The following is a 17,500-nucleotide window of genomic DNA, read 5'->3' on the forward strand; positions in this document are numbered from 1 at the left end:
TATTGGTACAAGGACAGGCATATAGACCAATGGAACAGGATAGAGATTCCGGAAGCAAAGTCTCAATTTCTTAACCAACTCATCTTTGACAAAACCTTCAACAACAACCACTGGGGAGAGGAGAACCTATTCAGTAAATAGTGTTTGGAAAATTGGCTGATCACACGCAGAAGATTGAAACGGGACCCCTATCTATCACCATATACAAAAATTAACTTGAAATGGATCAAAGACCTAAAAAACCTCAAACTATAAGAATCGTAGAAAACACAGGAGACACCTTTATGAAAATTGGAACTGGCAACCAATTCCTGATCAGAACCCTAAGTGCCCATACCATAAGAAATAAAATAGACAAGTGGGACCTCATCAAACTGACGAGCTTCTGCAAAGCAAAAGAAACTATCAAGAAAGCAGGGAGACAACCCACAGAATGGGAAAGTATTTGTCAACTGTATATCTGACAAAGGCCTAACACCTAGGACCTACATGGAACTCAAACGTGCCAAAAGGAAAAAAACAAACAGCCCCATTAAAAAGTGGGCAAAAGACATGAATAGACACTTCTCAAAAGAAGATACATGGGCAGCCAACAGACACATGAAAAAGTGCTCAGTCTCACTGGTCATCAGAGAGATGCAAATCAAAACCACATTGAGAGACCACCTAACCCTAGTAAGAATGGCCATCATTCTTAAAACAAACAGCAGATGCTGGCGAGGATGCAGAGAAAAGGGAATGCTTCTACACTGCTGATGGGAATGCAATCTAGTGCAATCTCTTTGGAAGACAGTGTGGCGATTTCTGAAAGAACTAGAAATTGACCTTCCATATCACCCAGCAATTCCCCTATTGGGAATATACCTGGAGGAACGCAAGACATTCTACAAAAAAGATACCTGCACACATATTTTTGTTGCAGCTCTATTCACAATAGCAAAAACATGGAGCCAACCATGCTGCCCATCAAAACTGGACTGGATTAAAAAAATGTACCTATACACAATGGAATATTATGCAGCCTTAAAGAAGGACAAACATATGGACTTTGCAGCAACTTGGATGGATTTAGAGTCGATCATACTCAGTGATCTATCACAGAAACAAAGAACAGAGTACCATATGTTCTCATTCATAAGTGGACCTTGGCAGTAGTGGGAAACTGCCAGGGGAGGGGAGGTGGAATTGGCAGTTGAGGGAAACTGCTAGGGGAGGGAGGGGCACGCCTCTTCAACAAGGGTACCCACATAATCAACGTTTGTGCACCTAACCTGGAATTGACCCCACATCTTTAAGATAAAAAAAATAAAAAAATAAAGGTAGGATCTTTGCAAGGTGGATAAGGATGGAAATCAGAAGTAATTCTAGGCACAAGAAAAACCCTAGAAGCAATAGTATGTGGCAAGTTAAGAGAATGGCAACTAGGAATATAGAGAATATGCAGAGAAAAGGGAATTCAGGTTTGAATTAGCACATTAGGGGTCTTGCACATCACGCATGCCAATGACCTACTTAGCTGCAGCATAGGCTCTTTAGCAGATACAAGCCACCCCTGTAAAACAGCTCAACACCTCAGCAGAGGGGCAGCAGGAAAATTAGGATCAGATTTGTGTGTCAAACTTTTTAGTTAACAATCCTCAGATGCTGTCTCTTTTAGTTCACCTATATTCTTTTTGATATATAAATCTGTATAACTGGGCCTACACTGAAATCCAGTATTGCCTTGGTAAATAAAGCATCATTCTATACTCCTGGATAAAAAGAACGTCATCTGGTATTTTTCTTAAAAAGGCAGGACCGGAGATTCTGTGTCTTACTACATGGGTGCCCCTTGTAGGGTGAGCAGGCAGAACAACCACTGATCAAGGCAAGACATATTTTGAAGCTATAATAATGTCCATTTCCCTACAGACATCCTGAACATTGTTCACATATAACACATGATGGTTTTGCTAACTATTCATTAGAGAATTAATCTTTCAAGTACACTGTGTATTTCACTTACTCTCGGCTTTTACAGAGTTTTATATAAATTTCTAAGGCAAGGTAAAATGAGTCTTGCTTACCATTTATTTAAATTTTTTTGAAAAGTATGTCCTAAGTCTTAAGAAATAGTAAATTCCTTGTGAGTAATGACCTTATATTATACTTATGGGATTCTTCAGAGTATAGAATTGTGCATTATACACAATAGGCATCCAATAAACATCTATATTGGTGAGTTTTTATACTACAATTTAATAGTAAGAGTAATGTTGGTTAATATCCATAAATTTATTATCCCTGAGCCACAGCTGAAGAATTCTCAGCCTGCAGTCCATGGACAAGCTTAGAATGTCTATGACCCCCTAGAAACCTATATAAGTTCTGAGGGGATAATCTGTGAAGTTTTTGCTTTCTTTTCAGATTCTTAGTCTATAACTAAAAAAAGTTAATAGCTTATTCTAGGTTATGATACAGTAAAACATTAAAAAATGCTGTAGACTAAAAGTAGAAGATATTTTATCTTTAAGGAAGAAACAAAGATTTTAAAAAGCAAATTTAAGATTTTTCTCACTATATTATCGATTAAAACTATTTTATGCCAAGCTGAAGACAAATGGTCACCCTGCCAAGAAACAGATGTATAACTTTTTCTTGAACTTTCCCCTAAGATGTTCATAAAATTTCCAAATTACATAATTTGACAACTCTACAGCCCAGTTGTTTCATCAATAAAACAAAGAAAATTGAACTAGAATTGTTTCCCCACATAAAAATCATTAACAAATTCTATAGTCTATAGTTAGTTCCATAAAATATTAACAGATGGTCCAAAAATACAGTATGTGTGAGAATTGCTGGGTTATCCAAAATTTAAAACAATTTTTTGGGTAAGCTTCTTCAGTATTTCTATTCCAGTATATATTAATAAATCTTCAAGGAGAAACAGTGTATCAAATTTTTCCCAAAAATATCTGATCTCAAAACCTCTTATCTCTAGAGCAGTGCTTGCCCAATAATACTCGTATACTGTCAGTGAAAATAATGGCATTCTTAAATCTACTAGTAGTCACATTTTTAAAAGTAAGAAGAGTCAGGTAAAATTAATTTCAACAATACATTTTATTTAACCCAAAACATAAATAAAAATTTAACATTTCAACATATAATCAATTTTTCAAAAAACCATTAATGAGGTATTCCATTCTTTTCTTTTTTTTTTTTTTTTTTGGTACTCTTTGAAATCTAGTATGCATTTTAAATTTACAGCGCGTCTCAGTTTAGACTAACCAGACTTGAAGTGCTCAGTTGCTATATGTGGACAGTGACTACCATATTGGACATCACAGCTCTAAAGCATCTTGTTGACCAATGTGCTAAGAAAAACTCCTCGGGAAACACTATGTTAAGTAATATTTTATATATATATATATATATATTTTTTTTTTTTTTAGTTGGAGTCTCACTCTGTCGCCCAGACTGGAGTGCAGTGGCCGCTCCCGGCCACCGCAGCCTCGACCTGCTGGGCTCCGGCGATCCTTCCGCCTCAGCTTTCCAAGCAGCCGGAATTACAGGCATGCGCTACCATGCCCGGCTGATTTTTTGATTTATTGTAGAGATGAGGTCTCGCTGCCCAGGCGGGTCTCGAACCCGCGGGCTCAGGCAAATTCACTCACCGCAGCCTCCCAAAGGTGTGGGATTACAGGCTGAGCCACCGAGCCTGGCTTATTTGATATATTTTTAAAAACTTTCATCACCATCACACATTCACACAAGCACACAATAAAAGCCAGTTTCAGTTAGAAATGTCCTTAATTAAGCAATAGAAATTATTCATTTTCATACATCTCAGTCCTTGAATATATCTTTAATATTCTGTGTGCCAAAATGGGAAGCACACAGAAAGCACTTCTACTGCATACTGAAAGATGACTCTCTTAAGAAAAAGCACTTCTCTAGCTGCTTACATTGTGAACTGAAGTCATGTTTTTCATAGCACACCATTTTTATGTGAAAACAAAGCTGATAAATTATGATTATTTGGAGTAGGATATTTGGCAGACATTTTCTCAAAAATGAAACAAAGAAAACAGCAGACAGAATTTATGCCAGTGATGAAATTTGAGTTTTTAAGTGAAAATCAGAATTTTTGAAAACTTGTATCCACCATCGAGAGCTTGATAGTTTTCCAGCAGACTTTCTGACTAGCTCAGAGTTGATATTAATAAGTAAATTTTGATATTATGTAATGAAATGTGTCAACATTTGAAAGATATGCGTAATTCAGTGAACCAATACTTTCCAAATGCTAATGTATGGAATAAAAGCAAGCATAGGCGAAAGATCCAATCAAAATGCCAACTAGACCAATCCAATGGAATTTAAAGGAACAGAGTACAAAAGTTAATTGATATGACTTCAGATTACTCATTGTAACTAACCTCTACAAAACTACAATTTGTCAAGTTTTGGTGTAATATCAAAAAAGAATATCCACAATTATCTGAGAAGGTATTAATATACTCCTCTGTTTTCCAGTGACATATCTGTGTGAGGTCAAATGTTCTTCATATATTTCACTTGATAACAGCTGACTGGAGAGGCAGATATGAGAATTCAACTGACTTCTGTTTAATTTAATGCCCAACATTAACTTCTATTTACTGCCCAACACTAAAGAGTTTTACAGAAATGAAAAAGCAATGTTATTCCTCTCATTTAATTTTGAGAGTTTTTAAAAAATAAAATCCCGTGGTTTTTAAAAAGTTATTTAGGTTAACATATAATATCTTGTTATTTTAAATTAATTAATAAATACTTTAAATTTTTCTAGTTTTAATTTCCATTATATAGACATAATCCACCAACCCAAAGGCTTTTAGGGAGGTCTCCAAAAAATTTTAAGACTCTAAGTCCTAAGACTAAAAAGTTTGCTGTATGGAGTACAGAAGCATTTCTAATTTGCACATTTAACATTGCTAAATCCTACAGACCTAGCTCACTCATTATAGTAACACGTATCTATGATTCAGTGTATATCTAGTAAATAATTAAGACTCCTATGTAAATGATACCTGAAATGTTAGCTTTTTAGTTTTTAGTATGGCTGGATTTTGGGGGGGGGGTCAAGGTCTCCCTCTGTTAACCAGACTGACCTGGGCTCAAGTGATTCTCCTGCCTCAGCCTCCCCAGTAGCTGGGACTACAGGTGTATACCACCACGCCTGGTTAATTTAAAAAATTTTTTTGTAGAGACAAAGTCTTGTTATGTTACCCAGGCTGGCGTTGAATCCTGGGCTCAAGCAATCCTCCCATCTCAGCTTCCCAAAGTGCTGGAATTATAGGAGTGAGCCACTGCGCCCAAACTCTGGCTGGATTTTAATTCCTCCAGAATGAATAAATGTCTATGGTTTCTAAAAAGCAGCCAAAGTCTATATGAAAAAAAGGGGTTAAAAGCAAAAAAGTTTCTGCATCTAAAAAACTCAGAATTTCCTAAAACATTTGCTGAATGTCTCACAACTTATTAAGTGAAGCCATCTATGAATGCAAATGCTGATTAGCAATTTGGCAATAGCCCAACATTCACAGAATTCACATAGCTTTTCTTTAAACCAGTAGTTCATACATGATTAATTAGAACATCTCATTTATGTAGTGTGCACTTTAGCTCATTACTCTAAGTAAAATTCGTTAAGTATTTACATTTAGATAATTAAAATCTGGGTACACCCTTAAGAAAGATGCATACACTTTAGGCAAAGTGATTTTTTTCCTTTATACACTGAAAGTAAATTACAGCCTCATTTCAGCATCATCTGTACCAGTTTCAGAGCAGAGCACAGTACTGCCTCCTCACCTACTCCTTAAAAGGTATACATTTTTCTAAAACATATAAATGCAGTAAGAATGATGCAACAGTTACAGAGTTGTTTGGAAGAGCCACCCAACCACATACTATCATCAATGCTATTTATAATATAGAATGCCTATTTCAAACATTTATTATATACTTCTATCATAAGACTATATTATTAAAATAAACATTTGGAGAAACTTTTCACTGCCTTATGTTTTTCTAAGTAAAATGGTTAATTACAAACTTACTGGTCAATGTCTGTACTATAAATGCAGATACATCTTGGTTAACTGGAATACCTGGGAAAGTACTGATTCCTTGAATTTTTATACTGGCAGAAACCTCTTTTTCTTTTAATCCGGCTGTTGAAAACTATCTTGAATGCATTTTTGTTCATGTGTTTTAAAACATATATTGTAATACCATAATTAAAGCATGGAAAGTTTTATCTAATAAGAGTATTTTCAGTTATTTTAATTCCTTCCTGCCATTTGTTCCTTTCTCCTTAAAAATCCATGCCAAGTAATAATGGAGGATTTGAAAGATTTGGATTCTAGGTAATGTTTAATGTTTTACTTTTGGCTAGTAAAACTGTCTCTTCAATATTTGTACATATTTGGTTTATACACAAGACTAAAGTTTTCAGTGTTTTCTTTATTTTATGATGGTGCTCCTTTTAGTGGTGGATTCAAGATTCAACCTTTTTCTTGCCTTTAAGTTCCTATCACTGCGTGTAAAACTGTAAAATCAGATAGCGGGCAAGCACTGATTTTATGAGGAAGTTTTAGAATGGTCCGGGGATCAGATCTAAAAATTGAATTGGTCTTTTATAACCAATCAAGAGAAGCCAAGGAAACAGATGATAATACTCCCTATTCTAAATCCACTTCTGACAGAAAGAATAGATTTCTTTTAAAGGCAGATGCCCCTCAAATGTGCAAGGCAACTATTCTCTAGCTGTCTTTATAACCTTGTACGTAACTCTGCTCTAGTGCTATAGATTTATATTTATAGGATACTTATTAAGTCAACAAATTTATCTTGTTTTAGGATAAAAGTCAATATTTAAAGATTCCAACTAGAATGAGACCAATATGCCTAAGAAACAACCACAAAGATAAAATAGCTCTTGTATCTGAATACTTCCTACCTAAAGGGCTTTGAAAGGATTATATTATATAATGTATGTTAAGCTCTTTGCACAGAGTCTGGAACATAATTAGTACTCAGTAAATGGTAGTTATTATTGACAATGAAAATGGCAATTTTATGAAACTCTTATTATTTTTATGTCATTACTCTACAAATAAGCCCATATTATGATTACCTAATACAGTTCTGCCTTCTCATAGCCTGAATAAATACAAACACTGCTTTCAAAGAAGTAAAAAAAAAAAATTCACATATAAAACAATTCATTTTATTAATCAAGTGTGTGGTCACAGATAAAATTGGTACATTGAGCCAATAAACTAGTAACTTGGAGGAAAAAACACTCCTTCCAGCCAAGGAAAAGGCTAGGTATGAAAGCCAACAAGAAGTAAAACTCTTCCCTCGGAACAATGAATGACAAAACCTTGCTTGGGACCACAAAATACAAAGTTTGTAACCGGTAGTATTCTTCTGTCTATCCTGCTTAACTATTAAGAAGAAATAGCAAAATAGAATTAGGAGTTTACAGGCTGCACAATCTCTAATGTGATAATATCAGCATTTTAAAACCTGATAAAACAAAATTCCTTCATAAGCAAAAGCAATTTTGCCAGTAAGTCAAAACACATAGAGATCCTCAAAAAGCACAAGGATATGCTTTACAATGGTTTAAATTTTGCACCCGTTCTCCATTCCCCCTGTAATCCGTACATCCTCTAGTAGTCAAGTGGCACCTGATGGGTCTTGAACACATTCAATGTATATGCTTGGTTCCAGTGCTTCACCTGATTGGGGTAAATTCAGAAGATGTCTCTGAACTCCGAAAGCAGGTTTCCAGACACTTGGGAAGGGTTGGGACCCTTACAACACTTCTGCCTTAAGCAAAAATGTATTTCAATATAATTATAGTAGATAGCTTTCAATATGTCATCGCTATCATAGCAGCTGTAAATTATGAAGTGAATAGCCTGTGTACAAGCTTTACCTCTGGTACAAGCAAAGTGGGAGAGCTGCATAAAGCATGATGTATACTTTCCTCTTTAACTGAAAACAAATGTCGAAGTCAAATTTCATTTTAAAAAACCAATATGCCCCTTTACTTTTGGTAGGGAGGTGGGAGAACTAAGAAAGACCTTTTTAACCAAAGCCCATCAAACCTTAAAAAAAAAAAAAAGGCATCTAGGATACCTGGCTTAAGTTTAATAGGAATTCACCTCTTCTAATAGTTGGGCCTTTAATGATAAGAATATATTTGCAAGGTACAGTAAATGCATTTTCCAAAACTTGTAGCTAATCAACAAGATGACAGAGAAGCAACCAACTTTGTCTCTCACTTAAAGAGAGAGGCAATGTACTGAAGACGAAGTAATACAAGACAGTTTGCTGCAAACTTTGGAAAATCATCATATTCCTGCTGGGTGTTAGAATTAATAAGAGGAAAATAAAATAGTTTTGTTTCTTTTTGGGTGGTAGTAATATTCAAGAACCTTACTGTAATATACAAGGGGGGAGGGACCCATAAATAACTGGAATTATCAGCATCAGTGCACTAGCTAACGTCGTTGTAAGAAGCTACGTTCAGATTCAGTGAATTTTTTTGGAGATTCTTTCAATGTGCTTGCCCATTTCATGATGGGTGATTTATAAGTGCACCTGCCCACACTGTGCTGAGAATTCAGCAGTTTTTGACTAAAAACAGCATGACCTCCATGCCCCACCCTCCCTATTTACCCAATCTTGCCCCGAGTGACTTTTTTTCTTTTTTCTTTTTTCCTGAAGGGTAAAAAAAGTCCTCAAAGGGAAATGCTTTGTGGATGTGGAAGAGGTAAAACAAAAGACAGCAGAAGTACTGAAAGGCATCAAAACTGACAAGCTCAAAAATTGTTTTGAGCAGTGGAAAAAGCATCTCAGTAAGTGGATTGCCTTAAATGGAGAGTACTTTGAAGGTGATTGAAGTTTAAACATGTAAGACAAATACACGATTTTTTATAAATAAATTCTGGGGGTTTTGTTTGTTTTGTTTTTGTTTTTGCTTTTTTAGTCCCCTCCTCATGTGATCCACGAACATTTTTTGAGAGGAAAAAAAAGACAGGATTTTAAAGATACTACAATCTCTAAAACATACTCGTAAAACTGAGGCTTGCAGCTTGGATTTAATTTTGCTCAAACTATTCCTGTTTGTCTGCTTAGCTTTGTAAATGTAGCTGCATTTATAAGGTACTTTAATCTATTGCAGTGGTGGTGTTTGTTAATTTTATGGTAATCTCAATCTAAACAGGATTCAGATGCATTGTTATTACAGCTTCATTGCAAAACAATGCAGAGTGAGTAACTAAGATTTCAATGTAGTATGTTTTAGTAAAAGACGCAACACAATTTTCTGATGAAGTCTTTGCCTTAACATATATGTTCTTCCTATTTATAATAAGCTTTCTGCCACTCAGAGTATCTATGATCACTTTTAGGAGAAAAAATATAATTGCTGTAAAGTGATTAAAATAGTTGTTTTTCCAACTGCTCTGTTCATATTTCAAATGACATCCAACTTGGACAAATCTGAGAAAACCAGAATGTACCTGAATTATTTTCCAGCTCTACAAGGGTAGCAGCTAATTTAATGAAAAAGGAAGACATATTGTCAGAAAATGATTTCAATGCCTGATTCTGGTACTAACCAGATGTGTGACACTGGACAAATCACTTAACTTCTCTGAGTCTCATTTTCTTATCTATAAAATGGAAGTTACAACACTATTTTAGAAATGCTACCACTTCACCTCACCTAGTTCTGTTTAGCTCTTCTAGTACCACCAAGGCATATCCCCAAAAGTCCATCCCAGATAAAGCCTTGATACCCCAAAGAACTGACAGAAAAAGTTGACTGTTTTTTGTCAAAACTCACTGATCCTAACAACTTAGGAGAACTAACGGCAGAAGAACTATAAAAGCCAGCCCCAAAGACAACTCAAAAAAGAATTAGATGCTGCTACATCATTTCTAAAGCAATTTAAAACCTACAGGAGAAAATCTGTAAATTAAAGTTCTGCTGAAACTGCCAATTAGTCATCATATCCCATCTATGCGTCTGTTCATACTGCACAGATTTTATATACAAGGGGGAACTTCCCCAAAACCCACAATTTACTTATTTATTTAAAAACGTGTTCTTCCATGTTTAAACTTCAGTCACCTTCAAAGTACTCTCCGTTTGATGTGATATACCTATTAAGATGCTTTTTCTACTGCTCAAAACAGTTTTTGAACTTGTCAATTTTGATGCTTAGTGCTTCTGCCATTTTTAAAATTTCACTTCCTCCACATCTGCAAAACGTTTCCATTAAGGATGTTTCATCTTTAACAAAAATGTTGCTCAGGGCAAGATAGGGTGAATAGTGAGGGTAGGGCACAGGGTCATGCCGTTTTTGGACAAAAACTGCTGAACACTCAGGGAGGTGTGGGCAGGTGTGTTGTCAGGGTGGAACAATCAGTTACCTATTTGTCACAACTCAGAATCTTTCTTCTGTAACGCAGCCTTTCACAACAACACAAGCTGGTACACTGATGCTGGTAGGTTCCTAGAATACTTACCTAATGGGGCAAACCTGTACTACAAGGGGTCCACCAACCCAAAGACAATTCTGGATTTTGGGGGGCCCACCCTTATCTTGATATTTTTCCATCTGAAAGTGTAAAAAAGCTCCCCCCCAAAAAAACACAAAACAAAACTGGTCATTTGATTCTGCTATCAGCTGGAACTAAGGTTACCTAAAATCTCATGGAGAAGTTTTTAGGGTATTTCTAAAACAGTGAAGCTTAGAACTTTGCCATTAGTCAATGCCAGCTTCACCCAACTTACAACAGTGTTTATGGAGAAAGTAAGTAGGCAGGTGTGAAGAAACATGGCAGGAGAGAGTAAGGAACCACCTTAACTCCTCAGACAAAAAAGTTGGGTCATTTGGTCTCTAATATACATCCTTCCATGCAAGGTGACTAGTATTTACCTAGTAACTATGTATAGATGTTTTAGCATAAAGTCATACAATTAGGACTATACTGCAAATTTGAACCATTTTATTCTGTTTATGCTCAAGGCAGCCTTTTCAACCATGACTTATTTTGTTTACCGAGTTACTCATATGTCAAATCAGAAAACTGAATTTTTTCACATACTTACACACAATCATTTTTCCAAAATTCTTATTTGCACATTTTCCACCAAAAGTTATTCCTATGAGACTAGACAAATAGTTTTAGATACCAGAAAATCCTATTCAGAAAATAGAAAACACCTTATAATATTAATTTATGTTACATTTAACATAACACTATACAGATTTTTCTATCATTCTCAAAACACACTCACCTCTGGAACAGAATTCAGCATTTGCTTAATATCATCATACCCAGAATATTATAAAAGGTAATGGGAAAAAAAAACAATATATACAACTGAAACTTTATAGGGAACTTAGAAGAAAAATTAGTGTTAAAACTGATTAGGGCTTGACAGGGATCAGTGGGCATGAAGGGAGGATGAATGAATATCACAGAGGATCTTTTGGGCAGTGAAAATTCTCTGTATGATCCCATAATGATGGACATATGTCATTATACATTTATTTATAGAATATACAGAATGCACAACACCAAGAGTAAACTCAAATGTAAACTATTGATTTTGGGTGACAATAATATGTCAGTGTAGCCTCATCAGTTTTAAAAATTGCTCCAAAGGGGTTCATTCCCTCTGGATGGAGATGCTGAAAATGAGGGAAACTATACATGTGTTGAGGTGGATGGGGGGTAGATGAAATATCTCCATACTTTCCTCTAAAATTTTCTGTAAATTAGAAACTGTTCCAAAAAAGTTAAGTCTTTAGAAAAACATACATACACACGAAAACTCACCAGGATCCCCACTTCACACTAAAGGTATGGTCTTCAAGAAGTACCTGCCTACATAGAAGTATTTATGGGTGAAATTGTATGATAGCTAAGGCTTGCTTTAAAGTATTCCGCCAAAATGTTGATAACTGTTTATCTGGGTGATGAATATCTAGGAGGATCTAAATTTGGGGCTAACTCCAAAGAAATTACTATATTCAACCTTTTTGGCCCCAAAAGGTGGCAATTTCATAGGATTCAACCTACTAATATTCTCATTTTTGTGTACATGTAAAATTTTCCATAATAATGGGTTTTTATTACCTTCCAAATGAGAATCTTATCAAATGAGAATTCCTCAAACTAAGCAGCTTTTTAGCATCAAACTAACAACTAAAATACGTGTAAAAAGAACCACCGGTACTTAATTACATTGAATCTAAGACTCCATTTTACAACTAATTGCATGTTATAGTTAAATTAGCAGTGTTAATTTTTTTCTTGGTGGTACATGAAACAATGATGCAGTTTAATATAAAACATATCTTAGATTTAATGAAGTATGGCTAAGATAACTGCTGAGAACAGGATTGATTTTTAACACATATTCTCTTTCTAATCAGGAATTTAGTAAACAGTACCTAGGATACACTGATCCAGGGTACCCATAAGTATCCTAGGAGGTCTCATCCTCAGAGAGACAAACTAGAACCTGCTTACTTTGTGAAGTTCCCTATTATCTGGCACAATCCATAGGAATTAATTCCCAGGAGGATTCTGGAGCTCATAGCATAGAAGGTAAAAGCTCACTATGCAATGCCTCCCTTAAAAAGTTGTTCAATCTCATGATCAAGGCCAGTGCATAAACATTAATTATAGAGCACCAAGTGGTGAGGTTAGAGGGGAAGAATGGCTGCAGGTGTGGTAGTAGGGGCACATGAATATGAGGAATGAATAAAACTAAAACAAGTAGATGGGATAGATACAGCGTCAACTCTGAAATTTCAAAGGGTCTTCATTTAATGAATCCAACAATTCACTTGGATTTTTGCATTGACCTTATTTATTTTGCTCTGTGTTAACACCTACCCCTCACAGCCCGCAGAATTGGTTAGCATGGTCTAATAGAAGAGCAATATTGGGTTTGTGCAGGACTATGAGAGTGGCGGCTGCTGACCTGTTCATATTTCTCCAGTTCTGTGTGATAGATTTGTCTGATCTGGGTCAATTTGGCTCTGTAATCTGAGTGTTCAATAGAGTTATCTGAAGAACCTCCAGAGGCTGCCGCGGCTGCAGCTGCTGCCGCCGATCCCCCACCTTTCTCAGGACCTGAAACCCCTTCTGCCAAAAGCATATTGTCCAGTCTCATTAGCTGGGGATCGGGAGGGTCCTCCTCCTGGGCTCCTCTGATGCTGAGACCTTCAAGGAAAGAGAGAGAAAGAGAGAGAAAAAGAGAGAGAGAGAAAGAGAGAGCGAGAAAGAGAGAGAGAGAGAGAGAGACAGAGAGAAAAGAAGCGAGAAACAGAGGACAAATAGTGTGAGTATTTTACTTGAGAAAATAATTAAACAACATCAGAGTACTACAATTCATGCTAAGAACTTCATTTTTCACAATTGATCAATAAGCAGAAGTATGAAATTTTTTAAAGACAATATTTACATGCGTCCTAGCAATTCTCATATCGTCTCCTCTCAATTTATCCCAGATTAGATCCTAAAATAGAGGTCCTGGTTTTCTGGAATGTTCTAATCAGCCAAGCTTCCCAGATTTAGATAAAGTAAGCATTAAATGGGAAGGGGGTAAAAAAATTTTAAAAAGAAAGAAAATAATTCCATGGATATAAAACAAACTCAACAAAAGGTGGTTACTCTAGCTCTCCATACAGTTGGAGAAAAAAAATTAAAATTCCCATAAAATAATTCATTCATAAGCTATCACCAAAAATTGGAAAATAAATAGGATTATATGAGCTTTTCTATCAATGTGATTTCAGAAAAGAAATACATACATTTTGATGTAATTAACTGTACTTAAATATATATGTTATTAAATGAACATTGTTAAGCAATTGCCAGCAAACTATACAATCAAGACACTAAATTGGGTATTAAAAATATGCCATCGACATGGCAATATAGTGTTGGGCACAGTGGTCTCAATCTAATTTTGCTTTAAAATCAAGAACTTCCTAAGTGATGCCCAGTCAGCAACCTCTTTTGAGTGCTATAGATCACAGCTGACAATTCATAGGTTTAATCAGGTCACACAGGCTTTCTGCCAAGATGTTTTCAACACAGAAGACAAAGTTTTAAAATAATTATCATGGTATAAAAAGCACTAGAGTCATGATAGCTCAAAATCAGTGTTTTCATTAATGTGTTTCCATAATCTAAAATATCTCAGCCCAATTAACCTCTGTAAATCTGTTTAAAAGCAGATTACCCACACTAGTTACAAGGCTTTTTGGGGAAGGGAATACGAAGTTGACATCCTGCATGTTTGCATTTGGATTCTGCCTTTTGCGTCTGTGCCTGTTGTTTATCCACAGTGGTGCACGCTCTGTGTCTAGTATAACTTACATGACAGTAACATCTATAAGCTGCCAAGTACTCAACTGATCACCAGTTCTGTGATTTTATACGATAACCTAAAACTACCATCTATTCTTTTAAAAACAGATTTCATTCCTAGATGCCCTGAATTACATCCACAGCATGACAGAGTTCTAGATTGTCTTAACTAAAACACACAACTTCAACTTCCTTCCCCAAAACACTTTAAAGCTGTCATTTTTTTTTTTTTGAGTTGGAGTCTCACTCTGTCGCCCAGACTGGAGTGCAGTGGCCACTCCCGGCCATCGCAGCCTCGACCTGCTGGGCTCTGGCGATCCTTCCCCTTCAGTCTTCCAAGTAGCTGGAATTACAGGCACGCGCTACCACGCCCGGCTAATTTTTTTGATTTATTGTAGACATGAGGTCTCGCCAAGTTGCCCAGGAGGGTCTCGAACCCACGAGCTCAGGCAATTCACTCACCTCGGCCTCCCAAAGCACAGGATTACAGGCTGAGCCATCGAGCCCGTCCTAAAGCTGTCACTTTCATTTAAAAAATACTTAAGAATAATTTCAACCAGACAATAAAACTAATTCACTATAATTTAAAGTTATATCTATTGCCTATTCACTGGCAAGTAAATAAGGTTTGAAAACTATAATATACTAAGACAATATATTCATTTAGGGAAACAAAAAAAGTTGTAAGAAATAACTCTCCTATAAGATAAAAATCTGTATCAACGCATTGTTGATAATTAAAGATAGGCAAACATGTATTTGCTATTTCTTCTAGAACCAAAAGGGACTGCCTAATATTGTTCTAGAACTGCAATATATAGGTTAAGTTGGTATTTTTAATTTAACATTTTTTATTTTCCTCTCTTTTAATTCACTTTGTTAAAAGTAAAAATCTCATGGCCTGGACATGCTAGAGTTCACACACCTAGTTTTTTGTGCAATTGGCATGTAGTGAGGACTTACTGCACAATCTTCTATGTTGCACTTTGATTATGCTTCATTTAATATTATTTATTTGGGAGTTCCTTAAGTTTCTCCTTTGAAAAGTCAGTTTTGCTTACAGTTTTGTGTTCATTGTTTCTTTTTTGTATTTTCATAGATACTGATGCTTCTCCTGGAAATGTTGGCATCCTGCATGTTTGCATTTGGATTCTGCCTTTTGTGTATGCACCTGTTGTTGTTTATTCACAGTGGTGCACACTCTGTGTCTACTGTAACTTACATGACTAGTATAACTTATCTATCTCCTGGTTTCTAGTTTTCCCCTTGTAATTAAACACGTTGAGCTCTTCCCTATAGACATGTGGTGAGTTTCTTTAATAGATCAACTTCAATAGCCAAAATGATTATACTTCCCTGCACAAGTACGGTAAATAAGAGAAGATGCTCAATGACTAATACGCAGGGAAGTAGACCATAAGGGAGTTTTATAAGGGAGACAGAAGGAAATTTATCAGGAAGAGATGCAAAAGGCACAAACTAATTAACCCTCTATGACACTTTTATACATACCTAATATGTGTATAAACCATCACCATCATACCAATAGTAAGTAGCCCATAAACTCAATAGCAGCAGACACAAATAAAAAGAATTCTAAGTATGTATTTTCGGCTACTATATCATTTCCCTCTTATAATGAATAATATCTTATTCCTAAAATTATAAATAAGTCAACATTTAAGTGTTTGACTCAAGAACAGGAAAAATGCAATTCTTTGTGTTTACTTCATAAATTATACACATGAAATCTCACCAGAAAAATCATTTCCTGGCAAAAACTTCCTACTCCTTTAGACGAAAAGTACTAGTGCACTTAGTGATTAGGCAGCATGAAAGAGGCCTCTTATCATTTTCATAACTATAGTTTGAAAAGTGAATCAAATTTTTTTCTCTATTAAGCAACAAAATGATTATGGAATCTTTAATAATTTAAAATAATTATGGTCTCCAAAATTATTTTCAATTTGAGTAGTTCTATTTATTTTCTTACTTTATATTTAAATCCTCATCCCACCTATCTACCTATTCACTATACCTTAGTTTACTAGCCTTCCAAAGTCACACATGGTTTTCAATCATAACACCTACTCCTCTGGGTACCTATAAACATTTTAACGAGCCTAAATTTGCAAAAGCCAGAATGAATCTGTGTGGTTATCAAAAGATCATGATATCTTCAAATAAAACAGTCATTTTTAAATGGATTATTCTTGTTTTTAATCCAAAACGTATGTATACTGGAGCTTATACAGAGGTTTATAAAGTTTTACATCTAGTCTCTTTGGTCATCATTGCATTATAAAGTTTTAAAAAATAACAACCCTATTTGCAATCTACTTATAATCACAACATTCATTTCAGTATTCCTAAGATTTAGACAAATCATACAAACACAGTAAAACATTGTTTAACAATGAACTTGGCTTTGTTATAAGCCCACAGTTTTTGCATATCTTTCAGCAAATCCTAATTAGCTGTCTTTCAACATGCTGTGCACCTGCCCCACAGATAATGGGAGAGAGCATCTGCATAGATGACTGCATTCGAAGGGCAATAAATAAATTACGGGTCAAAATTATTACAAAGCTTTCTCTGAATAAACTCATACCCTTCACAATTCTAAGCTGCAGATGTGAAAAGTACCTAAAGCCCACTCAAATGGTATGATTACGGGGCTGTTTGAGTTTAATAATCTGACTGTAATTCAGGCATTTCCAACAGCTCATTAAGGATTCATTAATATATAGGCAAGCTTTTGAATTATAAATAAGCAGATTAGAAATCTGCATTGGCTAGATTGTACAGTAGTAGCCTTTCTAACAGAACAACACTGTAACACAATGAAGACTTGACCTGAGAGAATGAGGTGCAAACACAGGGCACTAACTAAGCTCCATGGCTCCCTCGTTTCAACAACCAAACCCACTGGACCATGATTAACTTCTGTTCATCCAGGACTGAAGAGTGACTTCAGACCACAGCTATCTCAAATACATTATTCTGCACATGGTCGTGAATTAGACCTAACTGAGATCTAGACATACAATATTTC

At 35.6% G+C, this 17,500-nt stretch overlaps 1 protein-coding gene across 1 annotated transcript in view; it reads right to left on the reverse strand.

The window, feature by feature from the left end:
• PBX3 (PBX homeobox 3) overlaps nucleotides 1-17,500 on the reverse strand; it is a 125,183-nt gene that overhangs the window by 40,096 nt on the left and 67,587 nt on the right. The window contains exon 2 of the mRNA XM_021713172.1: nucleotides 13,052-13,293. Coding sequence (XP_021568847.1) covers nucleotides 13,052-13,293 — 242 coding nt within the window. The remainder of the gene's footprint in view (nucleotides 1-13,051; nucleotides 13,294-17,500) is intronic.

Source organism: Carlito syrichta, unplaced genomic scaffold (genome assembly GCF_000164805.1).
Source record: "Carlito syrichta isolate Samal-C Ts95f unplaced genomic scaffold, Tarsius_syrichta-2.0.1 Scaffold304325, whole genome shotgun sequence".
Classification (NCBI taxonomy): domain Eukaryota; kingdom Metazoa; phylum Chordata; class Mammalia; order Primates; family Tarsiidae; genus Carlito; species Carlito syrichta.